Genomic DNA, 17554 nt, shown 5'->3' on the forward strand with positions numbered 1-17554 from the left:
GTTCTGTATGTCCAACCTCACGCCGCACAAATGACTGCCTAGTCCCAACAACCCGAGGTGCAGCACATCAGTCAGTGGCTGATACTGTCACCGTTAAGTGAAATACTTTCTGGAGCTTCTTTCCTCTGTAGTCGGAGAAGAGGTGACTAAAAAGTAAAGGCAGTACCGGTCCCAAGAGGGGACTTGGAGCTTTTGCGGACAGCCGAAAAGAGAGGCCGAGAGAGGGCCGGGGATAAGTCTAGACACGGTTTCCTTCGATTGTCTTCCCTTCCTCCTTGCCCACCCTCCACCTCCCCCCCCCCCCAATTTTCCCTTTCTTGTGGGTGGACGCTCCCGCCTGGGTCTGGAGCCGGGAGATGGTGGGATTCAGCCCCCTCACTGCTTAGCTGAGTTTCAGCGCCTAGCCTTCCAAGTGTGGCTGTTTTCAAGCAGCAAAAACACTGGGAACGAACAGCTCTCGACCTCTCCCCTCCCGGTTTCCTCCTAGGGTTGGCTGGAAACTTCACCCGGACACCGAAGAAGCTCCGCCCTGGTAGTTTTGAACTGGCCACAGACTGAGGACCCTCTGGGCACTCTCCCTCCCGAGGTCTCCCCTCCCCAGACTCTGCCCTCGGGGAGGTCGCCTGGAGCCCATTTCCCTGGGGACAGATGGAACGGGGTGGGCTTGCTTGGACCAGGAAGAAGATGGCAGAGTTCAGAGTTGGCGCTCACCGTTCCCTCGTCGCCCGGGTCCCCTGTGCGCCGGACCCGGGCCCGGAGCGCGGGGGGATGGGTGGGTGGCGAGATGGGGGGGCGGCCGGTTAGGCAAGCGGCCAAGCCCCAGCGCCTACTCAGTCCCCTCCCCCCCCCCCACGCCAGGCGCCGGGGCTGAGGCCTCCTCCCCGCGCTCCTGCGCCGGCCTCTTCCCGGCTCCGCTCGGCCGGCGGGGGGCAGCCGGCGGGAGGCGCTCGGACCCCCGCCAGGACCCCCGCCCGCCCAGTAGGCGGCGGCGCTGGCGGCTGCGGCCTAGGGCGCCGGGCGGCCGCGAGCCTCCTCCCCCTCCCGGAAGCGCGGGGCGGGGTCCCCGGCCGGGCCGCGGGGGCGGGCGCGGGGGCCGGGCCGGGGCGGGGCGCGCTGGGCTCGGCGCTCGCGGGCTCGGCGGGCTGTGCGCGCCCACTCCGGCTCCAGGCGGCCAGCGCGCGCGGGCCCAGGCCGCCGGGCTCTAGCCGAGCAGCGGTGGTAGCGGTAGCGACAGCTCGCGGCGAGTCCCCGCGCCCCTCGCAGCCCCTCCCCGGCGCGGTGCATGGAGACGCGGCCCGCCGCCTGCCGCTGAGCCCGCCGCCCGGCCCGGGACCCGCCGGGGCTGGGGTGGCCTCAGACTCCAGCCGGCCCCCGCCGAAGCCGGACTCGGGCTTGGCCGGCCGCCCCCGCCGCCCCCAGGGCTGCGCGCGGCCCGCGGGCCTCGTCGCCCGCGCGGATCGCCGCGGCCCGGCCGTCCCGTCCCAGGAAGTGGCCGTCCTGACCGCCATGGCTCACTCCCCGGTGCAGTCGGGCCTGCCCGGCATGCAGGTAAGCAGGAGCCGGGCCGCGAGGGGAGGGAGGGATGCGCGGGCCGGGGCGGAAGCGGGGAACTTGGCGGTGTAAACACGGCCCCCCCCCCAACGCTGCCCCTTCCGGGGTCGCGCGGGCCTTCAGCGCGGCGCTCCAGCCCCCAGGGCGCCCCTGCCCCGCGCCGCGGCCCGGGGCTCGGGGACTGGGGGTGGGGGTGGGCGCACGGCTGTGGGGGCCGCGGCCTGGAGGCCCCCTCGCCGGCCGGAGCCGCGGTGGTCTGGCAGGGATGTGGGGGAGCCGGCCGCCTCGCCCTCCCCGCCGCCCTCTCCGCACGACGCCTGCCAAGCTGCAGGCCCGGCGCCGGCCGGGTCCCCGGGAGAAGTGATGGGGGGAAATGCCCTTGGAGGCCCCGACCGGGTCTCGGGGCCGGGCGGGGGGCGGTCGAGGCCCCGTTCCCCCGCGAGCAGGCGATAAAGTTGAGAGGCCGGAGGGGAGCCCCGGGCGCGCCCCGACTCGTCCTGAGCCCGGCCGGGCGGAGGAGGCAGGGCGGGGTGAGGGAAGGTGTAACCGTCAGCCCCACTTCCAGCGCATTTGCTCCGCGCCTTTCCTTCTAGTGCCAATTGAGGGGAAAGTGCGAGCGTGTAAACCTCCTGGCAGGAGGGAATCAGTCGGACAACATGTACTCCAGTGTCCCGAGCCGAGGCTGACCCGCCCGATCTCGGGACACTGGGCTTTCACTTGGACACTTGATTGGATCCAGACGAGTTCCTTCCCAGTAAACCTCCCGTTGATAACTTTGTGGCATCTTGGCTTACCAGTGACTTTTTGGGGGGGGGGGGAGTTGAATTTCAGATGTGCGTGCTAGATTAAAGATTTTTCGCCTTTGGGGACTGTTTTTAGCCCTTTGGAAAACAAAACCACTTGGCTCTGGTTAATTGGTCATGTTTGTTAAGCGCACAAATGGTGGCAAAATAATTAGGATTAAAATCTCACGATGCAGTTAAGAGTATGTCTCTGAAGTTTTGCTGTCCCAGTTTAGTTGAGCGAGTGAACATAAAGAGCTTTAAAAAACAACCCCGGTATCCAAGTGGATTATTTGTTATTTTACAGACATCAGCGAGCTCATTTTTTTCTTCTCCCCTTGCTCTTTAGGGCTGAGAAGTGCAGTTTTGGACCTGGCATCTTAGGGGCTGAGACTTGAATCTGCCCCCGTATTTCGTGGCAGATCATCCCACCCCACCCCACCTTTTTTTTTTTTAACCATAAAAAGAAAGCTGGGCTTCATTATTCAGGTTTGAAATCTAGAAAAATAGGAACACAAAGCTACCAGAATTTTATCCTGAGGATTTTTTTTTTTTAAAGGAGTAACAGTCAAAGTATCTTGAGTGTACTTTGAAAAAAACTGCCCTTGAATCTCATCTAAAGAGCTTTTAAGCTCAACACACATTTAAAACCTAAGCTTCTGCTGACTGCTAGGTAAAAATCAGTTGTGGTTTCTTGGTATTCTTAAAGTTCCTCCTTCTCTTTGGTTTGAGTGGAGAGGCAGGAAGGCCCGGTGAACTGGGTGAAAAATGGTTCCTGAGCAGTAGAGCAAGAAGGATCTCTTGAGGTGAACATTTTTTCTTTCATCAGTATTTCCTTTAGACTGACTTATACCGCGTTAATGAGGTTGTAATCTAGGACAGATGCCTCACTTAGAGTTTATGGTGGAAGTATAAGGCCTTTGTGGAAAGTGAATCAGTTTGAAGAGGTACTTAAAGCCCTATTGGCTGGTGCCCTGAAGTCAGTATCAGATGGTCACCTGGTGGTGGTGTCTGTTCTCAACATTTTTTGTCCTCACTTTTTTTTTTTTTTGGTCATCAAGAGGGTGGGTCAGAATCTTAGGATGAGGAGGTAAATTTCCATTTCAAGGGAACTGTTTTTGTTTGGTTGAGACCACCAGATTTTCAGCTGTCATAGGTTTGGGGGGCTGTAAAAGGTGACTTTGACCATTCCTGTCTTTAAGTCCATCTACAAACTGTGTAGTCGTGCTTAGTGTGCCGTTTGGGGAAGAACATTCCTTTCCTCTCCCTTCTCCCAAGAAGAAAAACAACAAGCACGTTTATTTTTCTACTTTGAATTAACAGTTGTTACTGGCCTGGGAGGCTTTCCTCAAAGTCGTTGTGGATTTAAATTAAATGAAAGGCACACCTGCTTCTGACTCTTCTCTAGGATAAAACAAGAGAGGTGTGCTAACCCTTCTGTGCCCTGTCCTGATACCCCTGTCCCTGCCCCCCTTTTTTTGCCCCCCTCTCTCATCTTCTGAACAGGGCTTATGAGGAGTTGGGTTAAAGATTTTAGAAAGACAGCAGAGTGAATTCAGGCAGCCTGAATTTAAGTATCAAAGATATTTAAAAAGTAAGCCTGAAAGGACATCTTAGTATAAACACCATTTTTCGTTGTCTCGCAAATCATTTTTATGCCTCTGGATTTTTAGGGTGCTTCTGGAGGCATAGGTATTATTTATGCTGTCTTCTGGATGTGAAAGCCAACAGAGACTAATTGAACTGATCAAGGAGAGGGAGTATGTTAACTGGCAAGCGTCTGATTTGAAACCAGAATTTCCCTGTCTCCCAGACTATGCTTCTGCTCATCATGCTGTACTGTTGTCTTATTAACTTTTACAAACATTAAAGGTTTTTTTTTCCTTTCCAGTTTGGGTTTGCTGAAGAAATATGAGAAATTAGGAATATGAGATTGATAATTTATTTGATCAGGAACCATTATTGAAAATTTGTGTGCCAGATCCTAGGTGAGGGGTGGAAGACATCCGAATGAGTTAATATTTGTAATAAATGTTTAATGAAGGTTGCCAGGGGCCTTTCCTTTTTTACCTCCCACATCCCAGTTTCCTATTAGCATGGGGAGAAAATAAAAAATCATGAACTGAATGTAGTAACTACAAATAGACATAAAGAAATTAGGTTGATTTGTGGATGTATGTACTCTGTGTCCTTGAACATTTGTTGTTTCAATCAGTTTAATTCAGATTTGAAGAAAAGCAAGCTTCAGTTGGCGGTAGGAACACTAGCCAGCTTTTAGTTTGCGAAAGTTGTAATTTAAAAAGAATTAGATTTTGGTTTATAAATTTCTCTTGCAGATTTTTATCAGTCACGTCTAAGCTTCCAAGGTTTTTTGGTTTGTGACCCGTGTAAGAAGTTTATTTTACATCAAGATCTGAAACAAAAGTTTCAGGACACAGCCTTGATCCTTACTACTTGTGATGTCCTGTTGTTGTGTGATGTATTTTATTTAAAAAAATTTTAAAAAAGGGAGCTGGTTGCAACACTAAATTGATTTTACAGCGGACTGGTTTGACCCAAGTTTGAAAAATACTGAATTAGGTATGTCACGTGTGTAGGACAGCTGAGTTACTTAGCATGTTTTGAGGATGTCGTTAATTTAGGATATTTTCCTATCTGAAAGTACAGGCAGTTTACAGGAATAGCTGGGAAACTTAGTTTCTACTTGGTAAGTCATCCTGCCCCCCTCTCCCTCTACATTGATCTAGTTGGTTGCGGAGACTAACCTTTGCTGAGAATGCCCCTTTAAGTTGGGATAGCAAGAAGGACATTGAACAGCCAGTTTGGACATGTTGGGAGCTTTCCTCAAGTGCTCTTGCTTACCCTGGGGAAACCTGTGTGCACTTGAGAATCTGGGAAATGAAGGAAAACAGAAGGACAGCTGCATTTAATTGTGGCTTCAGTGCTCTTGCATTTTTTTTTTCTTGTTAGTGTCACATTGCCATAGTTTTTTTTCCTGTTTCCATGGAAGAGGCCTCTCCATGTTCAGTGTGTTGCTCTCTGCACCCTGGGGAAAGGTTGGCATCATGTTATGGTGTGTGGACGTTCAGGGTATTTGTGAGATTGAGGTTCTGAAGGCACCTTGAGGGAAATGCTTTAGTGTGGAATGGGGTCTAGGGTCCTAGAACGTTGGATGAGACGGGGAGCCCACATGCTCGCAGCACATTTCTCTGCGGAGTGTGGTGCCAGGACCTGTGAGAGGGGTGGGTGAGAACCTCCCTGGGCCATGTGCTCAGGAAGTCAGCAGCCCAGTGAGAGCTGATCTGGGTGGTCTGCCTACAAAGGGGTTGGAAAGCAGGTTCATGTGGGGCTAGCCTGGACCCCAGGGCTGGAGAGGCGGGGGGGGGGGGGGGGGGGGGGGGGGGGGGGGGGGACTGGGGAGGGGGACCAGCTCTGGCTGGGGTAGGGAAGCGCTGAGTATCTTGAATTTTAGGGGTCCTGCTTCCCTGCTGTAGGTGGAAGGAGTTGGATTCTGGGGCATGCTGGCAGTGAGAGGAACCCCAGGCTGGTGAGAGTAGGGGCAGACAAGACTGAGTGGTTGGAGGTTTAGGTATCAGCCGGATAGCCAAGGTGGACTTTTTTCTTTTTAAAGATTTTTTAATTTTCAAGTAATCTCCACCCAACGTGGGGCTCCAACTCACAACCCCGAGATCCAGAGTTGCATGCTCCATCGACCGAGCCCACCAGGCGCCCCTCAAGGTGGGCTTTTTAGCAAGATTGACTTCAAACCGTGGTAATTTGAACTCTCAGCGAACATTTAATAGTCTTTTTTTATGATCTCCCATCTCCCCTGCTTTTGACCCCTTTTGTTGTTCTATGCTAAGAGTAACTAAAGGAAAATAAAGGCATGGTTTCCTGTTACTGTTAGTTGCCTAAGTATTTTATTTAATATCCATTTCAGTACTTCATATTCCCTCTTTTCTTCTGTCCCCAACATTTAAAAATGTTAATAATTTGTTTTGCTTAAAAATGTATTTTGGGGGGGCAGTGCTATAAGAAGGTTCTTAAAAATTATTAAAAATATAACTTGGAGTTGTCCAGGACATTTTGGCTGTAATCTCAGCTATGGGAATGTTTCTGGTAGTATTTCGCACAGAACCAAATGACCTTCAAGTAGAAATTGGTCAGGTTAGATTTTTCTAGGCTGTTAAAATAGCACAATGTCTCAGAGTAGTTACGGGCAAGTGGCGGCCATCTTTGCTTTCTCGTTCCTGTATGTAACTTCTGCGCTCCTCTTTGCCCTGTTCCAGTGTGCAGAGCTGAGCTTGCTTACTTCCTGCACGTGGACATTGCTTTTCAGTTGAATGGTATTTCTAGGACCTTGGTACAAGATGTAGTGTGAGGAGTAACTGAAGAAATGAGCCTGTTGGCAGTTGCTGCTGCTTTCTAGAGTATTTTTTACAGACAGGCTGAGGCCGGGGTCAAGGAGTCAGCGGATCTCTTGAGAAACATGCCACTTGGCGCTCCATTTGGGAGCCATCTCCCAGTGATTCAGAGTTGCCTGCTTGGGAATTCGGTACCTGCAGGAAACGGACCACACCCAACCTACCCTTCTGTGTTTTTTTTTTTTTTTTTTAATGCTTTAGCTCAGCATTGTTATTCATGGAACCTTGTAGCAGGAGTGCGTGCAGGAAATTGAGGTTGCGCTCTGTTATCTCTGTGTCTCTTTAGGGTCAACTGCTGTCCTTGGACCAGTCATTTCCCATAATTCATATTTCTGCGGTACAATATGTTTTAAAACTCCTAGTGCCAAGTGCTTTGGGGAAAAAGAAAAACATAGCTAATATAACACCTGACTCCTGGAGTGAGTATGGAGTTTCCTAATCCTAAATGGCTGCCTGGTTTCCAAGGTTCAGATTAAGAAATAAAAAGCAAGGTGTACCTTTGCTTGCTACAAAGTATACAAACACCCCAGATTGTGGATTACCCCTGGGAACAGCACTCTTGACTTTAGAGACCTTCCATTGGCTTTCTTGAGGGTTGTTATGTTTTCTTGAGGGTTCATGGTCAGTACAAGGAACCTTATCTGTGCAGCGCCCACTGGTATCTGAATAAATTGTGGGAACATTTTGAGTTTTCTATTAATGCTTACGAAATATGTAGCGGGTGTTTATCTTCCTATTATTTTAAGCTTCTTCCTATTTTTAAAAAGATTTTTAGGTCCTGAGATTTGAAATGACCGTATAGGTCCAGAGTCTTTGTTTTATTTTTAATTATTTAGGATTTTTGTTTAGTTTTTATTTAAAAGGTTGAACACATGATTTAAAGAGTCCTATGGCCTTATAAGGTTTGTTTGGAAGGATAGCAGTGACTTGCTCCTTATCTCCTATGTCCTGCTCCCCAAAGGCAGCCCCTTTGATCTCTGTTAGCTGATTGTTGTTATTTCCACTTTGTTTATGAAGAACATTTAAAACTTGCTACTTTGTTTCTAGTTTCAGGCATTATCTGTGGACTTTGGACTCTGAAGAGGAGGATTTGTTTCTTGCCTCCTTCAGGCCCATGTCCCTCTGTTCCCTCTCCCGAGCATAGTTACATTGTGACTTTGGTTACATTTGTGTGTACATTAGTTCGACTGTAAGGCACTGTGCCTATGACCGGCACGTGCCTAGCCCAGCCCTTAGCAAACTGGGATAACTTTTCAAATCTTCTCTGAAAGTTTTTTTCTTTTTTTAAATAATGTAATGGCCTTAGTTTGGGCTGCTAGAACAACATACCATACATACACTAGGTGGCTTAAACGATAAACATTTATTTGTCACAGTCCTGGAGCCTGGCAAGATAAAGGGTCTGGAAGCTTCTGTGTCTGCTGAGGGTAACTCTCCCTGGGTCATGGATGGGCTGCCGCATGGCAGAGGGGTGAGGGAGCCCTCCAGGCCCTCAGAGTACTTGTCCCAATCCCGGGGGCTCCACTTTCATGACCTAATCACCCCACCACCTAATACCAGTCCCATGGGGAACTGGGTCTCAACATAGGAATTTTGGGGGAGGACACAGACATTCAGTCTGTAGCAGTATTTATAGCTTATTCAACCAAAACTCGCACAAGTTGTTCAAACCTTTTCCAAAGCTCAGGTAGAGCAGACAGGAGATCCATGTGACTTTTTTGGAGAAGTCTTCCTGTGAGCCCTCTGAGGCCGCTCCCGGGTGGACTGGTGGTCATCCACACTTGGTGCTCTGCTTACAGCCTGTTTCCTTTTGCCCTCAAACGTGGGACTCGTGCTGCTCTGGACCACCTTTCTCTACCTTCGTCATTGTGTGGGTTCACACTCTTGTGTTAATGAAGCATATCTTGCAGGGCCTTCCTCTAGCTAAGGTACATGGGAGATAGGTTTTTTTGGGGTCATGGATATCTGAACATTTCTTTTCCTCTCAATATTTTGGCATGGGATGTAGTCACAGGGCGGAAATTATTTTCCTCCAGGATTTTGAAGGCACTTCTCCACTGTTTTAGCTTTCAGTCGTTGCTGGTGAAGGGTGCAGTGCCACACCAGTACTGGATTCTGTGTGTGTGAGCTGTTTTGTTCTTCCTGAACCGAATAGGATCGGAATTTTTTCTCCGGGACCTCAGTGTTCACAATGACATGTCATGACGCAGATCTGTTTTTGTGACAGGTACTCAGTAAGCCCTTTTAATCAGGCAGCTCGGGTCTTTTCTGTGTTCTTCCTTTCTTAAAGTATTATTTGGTTGTTGGACCTTCTCTTGAGGACTGGTCCTCAAATAGTTTTACCCTTTTAAACCTATTTCCTCTTTGTCTTTTTTACTTGGCTTTCTGGAAGACGGTCTCAGTTTTTTCTTCCAGTTCTTCTAATGAGTGTTTCTGTTCTTATTTTTTAAATTCTAAGAGCTCGTTTTGGTTCTCTGAATATTCTTTTATTGTTTCAGTTGAAATATTTGCTCTTACCTCCCTGGATATGTTAATTGCAGTTATGTTTCTTTCCTTCAGAATAGATTCTCTTCCTCCAAGTCCCTTTCTCTCCTCTTGTTGGTCATGATCTTTCTTTCTAATGCTAGAGGCCACCCTTGAATGTCCGCTCCAACCAAGCTGGTTGGAAATCTGCCCTTGATTGGAGCTTTTTAAACCTCAGTGATACCAGGTGCTTTTACCGGATGGGAGAGGTGAGGAATAGCTGATGTCCATTTCTTTCAGCTTTTTATACATTTCCCCTTCCTGGAGAAGCCTCTGACCAGCTCTGGTCTGGACCCCTTATTGTCTACAGCTGGTGCTCCTCTGGGCTGATCCCTCCTCCCTTCTGCAACCTGAAGCCTGATGCCCACAGAGCGCCGGATGGAGGGGAAGGACTGAGTGGGTGCGGCGTCTTGTGGAGCTGAGCTCCCCCGTTGTTTAACACGCTGCCTCCCTCCTCCGCTGAGTCGGCCACTGCCCGCTCCAGAAACCCTTCGTTTCCTTTCCAGGCACTGTGCTTTCATTAGTTGCCCTGGTTGGGAACGCGGGGCAGCTGCCTGGCTCTGAGTGGGCTCCATCGGGGTGTCTAACCACTTTGTTAATTGACTTTCCGTCCTTATTTTAGATGCTGCCAGTTCCTGAGTTGTGCGGATTCAGGCTGCAAATGGGGTTGGTTCTCTGCTCTCTCCACCTCCAGTTTAGCATGTCCCGCCCGCCCCCCCCCCCCCCCCATATTTCTGCCCACTCCTGGAAGTTCATTGCTTTTGGTCTTCTCTCCCCTCCTTGTAGGCAGAGGTTTAACCTTTTAAGAGAACTCCATTTATTTATGGTTTATTGGGATTTCAGGATTGTCCAGAGTAGGTGCTTTTATGCTCAGTATGCTTCCTACCTGGACGTCCCTCTCCAGTTGTTACAGATGATTGAATAGAATGATTACAATTTGAATTCCAAGGTCAGAACTTTTCCAAGTGCCCTAGCGTGGTGAAGGACTCCTGAGGCCCTTGTCATCTTCAGGAGATTGTGCCTTCTGTTTTCTCTCCATTAGTCAACGACAATATAAATATATGCCTGTTTTTTCCATATCTCTAACAGTGACCTCCACTTCCCTAACTTGAGCGGAGAACCTGCTTTTCTCCGTTCTGTGTCTCATTTTCTAAAAGTCTCAAGATCGTGTGGGCACAGAACCCTTCCTTGGAGCCTCGTAGTATCTCTTTGGAGAAACGTTTTCTTCAGTTGATGTATGTTTTGGGGGCCCAGCCTCTGGCCTGGAATTGAGTGTGTGCTTCTTGGGAGGGTGGGGGCAGCGTCAGTCCCGGCTGCTGGTTCTGTGGTCAGCATAGGACCTGGCGCAGATGCACAGCAGATGTCGGATAGCTTGCCAGGGTGTTCAGGCGGACACGTGGTGGAGCCAGTTGGCCGTGTGTTGGGGGGGGTGCGCGCTGTGGACTGAGCCCTGTGGCTTGGGGGTCTCTGCACGCCCCATGCCGTGCACAGCCTTGTGCATGGCCTAGTTCTGCTCCATAAATACTTGGTGTTTATGAACCAGTGGCTCAGGTGTATATCTAAACAGGTAAGGCTGCTCTTGTGGGATATGACCTTAAAATGATTTCCTACGTAGGAACAAAGTACTTTTTTTGGGTAGAAATTTACAGTGATAAATCATTGAGTGAAAATGAAAGATAATCCAGAACTTGGGGGACTAGGCGTTGGTTAACAGTTATTTTAGGCGCCGTTTCGTAGGATAACTTGAGAGTTCTGTGCAGTGTGGTTACAGTTGCTACCCGAACTCCCGATGAACTGAGAGCCGGCTGAAGAAAGGTATTGTTTGAACATTCCGTGAGCTTCCTTATGTTTGATGCACTTTCATTGTACCAAACGTTTCTTGAGAGGTAATTTGAAAAGAGAAAGATTATGTTTTGTGTTTTTTTTTTTTTTTTTTTGAAAAGAGATTATGTTAAGTACAAAGAGTTACTTCCTCAGTGGTTCCTCATGGTAGGCAGGTTTTCTTTTTCCTTCTGCTCTTCTGTGTTACCTGAATAGGTAAGTGGGAGAAGTAAAGGTGCCTTTGGCTTTGCTGTATTGCTCAGTTGAGAAAGTATTTGTTGCTCTTAGTGGAAGGAAGCCTTGAAGGAGTACGACAAACTTTTATTACCTTCTTCCCAAGGGCAGGGCTCTGGTGGGCGGGTGGCTTCTGCTCTTGGGCAGTCCTCGAGGCCTCTGCCCCCGGGTGGGAGGGCTCTTACACCGATTTTACAGGTGGGAAAACAGAGGCTTAGGAAGTGTAACCAAGGGCCCTCAGCTAGAAAACAGCCTTGTTGGGGATAGAGCCCTGACCTCTGATGCCGATATTGGTGGTGCTCTCACAGCAGAATGCCTCCTGCTGAGCTTTTCAGATCCTGCCCCGTCCTGGCCCATAGGGCTCCTGTGTCCCTAAGGGTCACGTTGTGCTTAACAGCCTCTGAAACCAGCCCAGTCCAGGCCTAGTACGAGATGGTATTTTGGGTTCCCACTTTTTTTCTCTCTTTTTTTATTTTCAAAGATTTTGTTCCTGCTCTGGTATTATTTTTAAGTGGCTTCCTAGAATGTAGGGTTGTGGCTGTGGGGGGTGGTGACTTTCATGTTTTCCCCAGTCCCTCTGCTGAGCCCTTCTGCCCTCCCCTAGGGTGGGAGTGGGGCCTTTGGCTGGCCTCTTGTTTATTGCCTTTCAGTTGTTGCTGGAATTAGCTGAAAAAAGTACCCATAATCAAGCCAGTGGTTTTTAAGTTTTAGCATTTCTCCTCATCACCTGGAGAGCTTGATGAACTGTGGACTGCTAGGCTGTTGGTCTAGGGTGGAAGCTAACAAGTTTTCCCCGTGTGTGTCTGCCTCGGGGACCACAATTTGAAAACCATTAAACTGGAGCACTAAAAATCCTTAAATTCCTATTGCTCTACACTGTGGGACATTCTATAGTGATGCCCATTTGAAAGCTCAATAAAATCAATGCTTGGGGGGGTGCCTGGGTGGTTCAGTTGGTTGGGTGTCTGCCTTCAGCTCAGGTCATGGTCCCAGGGTCCTGGGATCTAGCCCCTCATCGGGCTCCCTGCTCCGCGGGAAGCCTGCTTGTGTTCCCTCTTGCTGTCTGTCTCTCTCTGTCAAATAAATAAATAAGGTCTTAAAAAAATATATCAATGCTTGGGGCGCCTGGCTGGCTCAGTCAGTAGAGCATGCAACTCTTTTTTGGGGTTTCACCAGTTCAGATTTTTATTTTTATTATTTATTTATTTAAATTCAAGTTAACATATAGTGTAGGATTGGTTTTGGGAGTAGAATCTAGTGATTCATCGGTTTCGTATAATACCCAGGACTCATTACGTCAAGGGCCCTCCTTAATGCCCATCACCCATTTAGCTCATCTCCCCTCCCACCTCCCCTGCAGCAACCCTCAGTTTGTTCCCGGTACTTAAGAGTCTCTTATGGTTTGCCTCCCTCTGTTTTTATCTTATTTTAGTTTTCCTTCCCTTCCCCCTATGTTCATGTGTTTTTTTCTTAAATTCCACACATGCATGAAATCATATGGTATTTGTCTTTTTCTGACTTATTTTACTTAACACACTCTGGTTCCAGCCACGTTGTTGCAAATGGCAAGATTTCATTCTTTTTAATCCCCGAGTAATATTCCTTCGTGTATATATACCACATCTTCTTTATCCAGTATTCATCAGTTGGTGGACATTTGGGCTCTTTCCATAATTTGGCTATTGTTGATAGAGCATGCAACTCTTGATCTCGGGGTTGTGAGTTTGAGCCCCACATTGGGAGTAGAGGTTGCTTAAAAAGGAAAAAAAAAAAAAGACAATCAGTTCTTGAGACTTATGACTTGTATTTTAGAAAACTGTCTTTGGAACCATGGGTCTGACTTTGGGAATTGAATAGGCTTCTGTGAGACTTGATAGAGCCGTTACAATTTTAGCAGGTAGTATAAACCTGTTGGGAAGTAGAGGAGGATGTGTGTTCTGTATCTTTTTGACGTCAGAACCTTATTTTGTAAGGACTGCATCTCTCAGAACTAGCATTCCACGGTTCTTTGGGAAGACACCAGAATCAGAACAAAAGTCCTGAACTTGATCATCTTCCACAGAGTTGTGAGGATAACTTCTCTTAACTGTAGTTTTTATCAAGTCATTCCCTGCTTAAGAACCTTTAGTTGCTTCCTGACCAAATACCTCATACTGCTTTTCAGTCCTCCCTGGTCAGCTCACTGCTTGACCTTCCTCTGCGAACCTGCTCATCTGGCAGGATAGCCCCTGCCTCCCCAGTAACCCCTGGTGAGCTCTTAGTATTTATGTCATGTTGCCTTCTTTTTTCTTAATTGGATTTGAAGGGAAGACCTTCAGGGAAGGTGTGCATTGTCCAGCCAGCTCCCCATGCTGAGGAGGGGGGACAGGAAATGAATGGGTTCTCTTTGGGCAAAATCTATTTTCTTTTCTTGCAGTTATTCTTTTTAATACTTAAGGTATACATATATACGTTTGAACTGGAAAAAATATTCCAGGCCAGTAGACTTTCTAACGTTTGGGATGTCAAAGTTTTTATGCTTTTATGTCTCAATTGTTGATTTGATGTTTAATTCAAAAAATGATCCGTATTTCTGTATTAGCAGTCTTTTATTAGAGTTTACTACGATTAGCTAAACTTCAGTCTTACCAGACTTGCTTATTTGAGGGTGGTTTTGGGGGGAAGGGAGAGGTCTTGATTTTTTTTTGAAAGTGCATTGTCATTTTTCTGAGGTTGTTGTATAGCTTTTTCCAGTATAAGGGTAAATGGTATATTAAGCATATTTAGGAGATAGACTGTGTCAGGAAGGGTAGTAGTGAGGTCTGGGTTCCTCTCTTTCATTTGTCAATGAAGAGTCTGGAGTCTTTCTAAAAACAGAATTTGTGACATTCAGAGGGCCTCCCTCCGTATCGTCTCCTTCAAGAAACAATGAGGCGCTGCCCTGAGGTGAAACTGAGTGCATTTCCTTGCCCTGTTCTTCCACTGGCTGCTTGTATTTGTCCCTGATGCGGACACGCCTGATGGGGGTGGTGGTCTCCAGTCACACTCCCAGATGAGCCTGGGCTCGTGGAGCACCAGCAGTCTGGGTGTGGCCGGAAATATTGCAGGGTGGAATTTCATTTCCGCTTAGGCTTGAAGCGGGGTCATGTTTTCAAGTGATCCCATAGTGTAAAAACAGTTTTGAGTTGAAAAGCAGTTTTACCAAGGATCTACTTAATCCCTCCCTTGTGGATGGATTACTGTATGTGGAGCAAATGGTTTCTCAGCCTACCCCCAAAATATAAATAAATATAAATAATGTTTATGTTCACACATGTGTGGGCGTACAAAGTATGTTAATTTCTTTTTCCTTCATTGTGATCTGTCAGTAAGTAGCCTTTAAAAAGCTTGTGCTGAGACACTCCTATGTTAACACACTTGAATTTAAATAAAAATTTGGAGAAAAAGAGATGTAAAAAATGATAAAATATTTTAAGCCCTTTTAAAATGGTAAAATTCTCCATATTTTTATACATGGTTTGTTGCACATACTATTTCTTAATAGGTTAGCCATAGCGATCAAGGCTGGTTTTGAAATTCTGTGAAAATGATTCTTCCCGGTGTCCTTTTGTGTCAGGGTAGGTATAATTCCATTCATTTCTGCTGGGGAAATCTGTGGTCGTAAGGCTCTTTGAAAACCAGTGCAAGGGCCTTCACCTGCTTATCTGCTGCAATGTAAGAGCCCCACCTCCTACTCTGGCCACCCTGCTTGTGTGTGTTAGTCTATTAAAAAGTCTTGGGGGGGGTGCCTGGGTGGCTCAGTCGTTAAGCGTCTGCCTTCAGCTCAGGTCATGATCCCAGGGTCCTGGGATCAAGTCCTGCCTCGGGCTCCCTGCTCGGCGGGAAGCCTGCTTCTCCCTCTCCCACTCCCCCTGCTTGTGTTCCTGCTCTCGCTGTCTCTCTGTCAAATAAATAAAGTAAAAAAATCTTAAAAAAAAAGTCATGGGAAGTGGGGGGTTGAAGATGGGTACAGAAATGGGAACCCCATACGGGGAAAACACTCTCATGCTGTCCCCCATGAAAATATTTCTAAAGCAAAAGCATTTATGGTCCCACTACTTGAGTATAGCTGTTTTTTATTTTGCTTATTTTCCAGTTGTCTCTGTATATACATATCTTTAAGAAATTACAGTCATACATAGGTGCTCGTTTTATATTGTTTTCCATTCAGAAATGGATCATAAATATCATCCCCCATTTCCACGTGATTTGTTTTAACATCTTAACTGACTTACCCTTGGCTCCGACCTGTAAGGCACGCCTCCTTGGGATGCGGAGCTCTAGTCAGAAGCACCATCCTGTTTGGTTCTGCTGGTTGGACAGCGTAATCTTGCACTTTCTTTTGCCTTTGGAGAAAGAAACAGTAATTCATCATTCCTCCTCCTTCAGTGGTATTATTGGACAGCACTCTTATTGTTGTTAATGAGTTTTTGTGGTTAATTGCTTACATTGATAAACTAGACCATTCACCCAGTGGGATTGCAAATACATGCTGGGCTCCTCATCCCTTGCTGAGTTGTACCCCAAACAGAGGATACTGCTGGGTGCGTGTGTGTTCGCGTATGTATCAGCACCTGCACATGTGTGCACGGGCTGGTGTGAGCAGTAACTCAACAGCAAAATTGCTCTCCTTTCTGGGCCTCCTCTAGTTAGCCAGTGAAGCAAATTGTACGGACCTGAAAAAGATGAACAGCATTAAATTGTATTCAATGGCTGAGTTGTATTCTTCTTAATTGTTCTTCAGGTGAATACTTTATAAATGTTATAAGTATTCTAGTTTTTTTTTTTTAAGATTTTATTTATTTGTCAGAGAGTGAGAGTGCAAGTGCAGAAGCGGAGGGAGCGGCAGAGGGAGAGGGAGAAGCAAGCTCCCCACAGAGCAGGGAGCCCGACGTGGGGCTCGATCCCAGGACCCTGGGATCATGACCTGAGCTGAAGGCAGACACTTAACCAACTGAGCCACCCAGGCGCCCAAGTATTCTAGTTGTAAAATAGCTTTTATCTTGTGTGTATTTCTTTTCAGTCTTTTGCTTTAATGAAAAGTTGTAGATGACAGGGAAACTGGCAGGACCGGGAGAGGTGCAAATATTGTGAGTTAAGATTCCTTCTCTGAATGAACATTCACTCCCGAATAGGATCAGTCTGCTGTTTAGCAGTTTCAGAGTATATACCACATGCTGTGTGTCCATGTTTCTTCCCGTGCAAGGTGCACACGTGAGCGAGGGACTACTGGCCGCGGTCGTGTGGGTGGTGAGGTCGGGGTGCCTCGCTACCTGCATGCAGGGGCCCACGGGCCTGGAGCCACCAGATGAGTCTGTCAGCACCAAGACTGGGAATCGCCCCCCATCACTTCACATTGTCCTGCTGGGGGGGTTCCTCCAGAGGAGTTAGGAAAAACTGTTGTTTTCTCAGAGACTTGGGGGTTTTGGAACTTTGAATAAGGGACATGGACCTGTAACTACCGACCTTCTACTATACATATGTTTTTAATGAATGGAAAAATTTGAAAACTGGCAGGCAGTGATAGAGTGTAGCATTACCGAGTTCTGCTGGAACCTGTTGGCCTTTTCTCTTTATTCAAATTAAAAAAACTTTTTCTTTATTGTGTAATTGATTGTCTTTATTTGTTTAGCTCTTAGAGCGCGGACATGGAAATGAGTGTTGTTGGATAGACGCGCAAATACAGAGGGGAAGGAGGTGTTGTGAGATGCTGTGGGTAAAGGTCTTTGCTATTTAAAGCTGAAACACTGTGTCGGCTGGCCTTTTGCCTTGTGGTATTTCATAAAACAGAAACATTTATAAGGGATATATTCATATTTTGATTATAATTTAGTTCCAGGATCTTACCACGGTTACAGTTTGTTGCAAGCAGAAGCAAAATTTTCCATGTGTCAGAAAGAAAGTTTAAAATATGGACATTCCCTTAGTGCATGTCAGATTTCGTTTGTCAGTTTGTTGGTTAGGAGTCCGGCATGTTTTCTTCTAGCAACGAGTTTAGAAATGGTGGTTAAGTTGTGAGGCTAGGCTAGAAAAGCCTCACTGACCTACAATTTAAGGGTCAAGTTCCTGGTTCTGAGGGCAGGAAACCAGCTGGGGTAAGAGAGCTAGGGGAGAAGGAAGCGTTTTCTTTCCTTTTCTTGGTGTAGTAGGCCTGGCCCCAGGCAGCATTTCCGAGCTCAGGGTGGTGTCTTGCAGCGTGCT

The 17554-nt window shown here is 47.6% G+C and overlaps 1 protein-coding gene across 1 annotated transcript in view; it reads left to right on the forward strand.

Annotated features, from left to right (window-relative positions):
- The first annotated feature begins 1120 nt into the window (after positions 1 to 1120).
- Positions 1121 to 17554, forward strand: part of STK24 (serine/threonine kinase 24) — a 110152-nt gene continuing 93718 nt past the window's right edge. Inside the window, exon 1 of the mRNA XM_027589283.2 lies at positions 1121 to 1548. Within this exon, the coding sequence (XP_027445084.1) occupies positions 1507 to 1548 (42 nt within the window). The 5' untranslated portion in view covers positions 1121 to 1506. The remainder of the gene's footprint in view (positions 1549 to 17554) is intronic.

Source organism: Zalophus californianus, chromosome 3 (assembly GCF_009762305.2).
Source record: "Zalophus californianus isolate mZalCal1 chromosome 3, mZalCal1.pri.v2, whole genome shotgun sequence".
Taxonomy (NCBI): Eukaryota; Metazoa; Chordata; class Mammalia; order Carnivora; family Otariidae; genus Zalophus; species Zalophus californianus.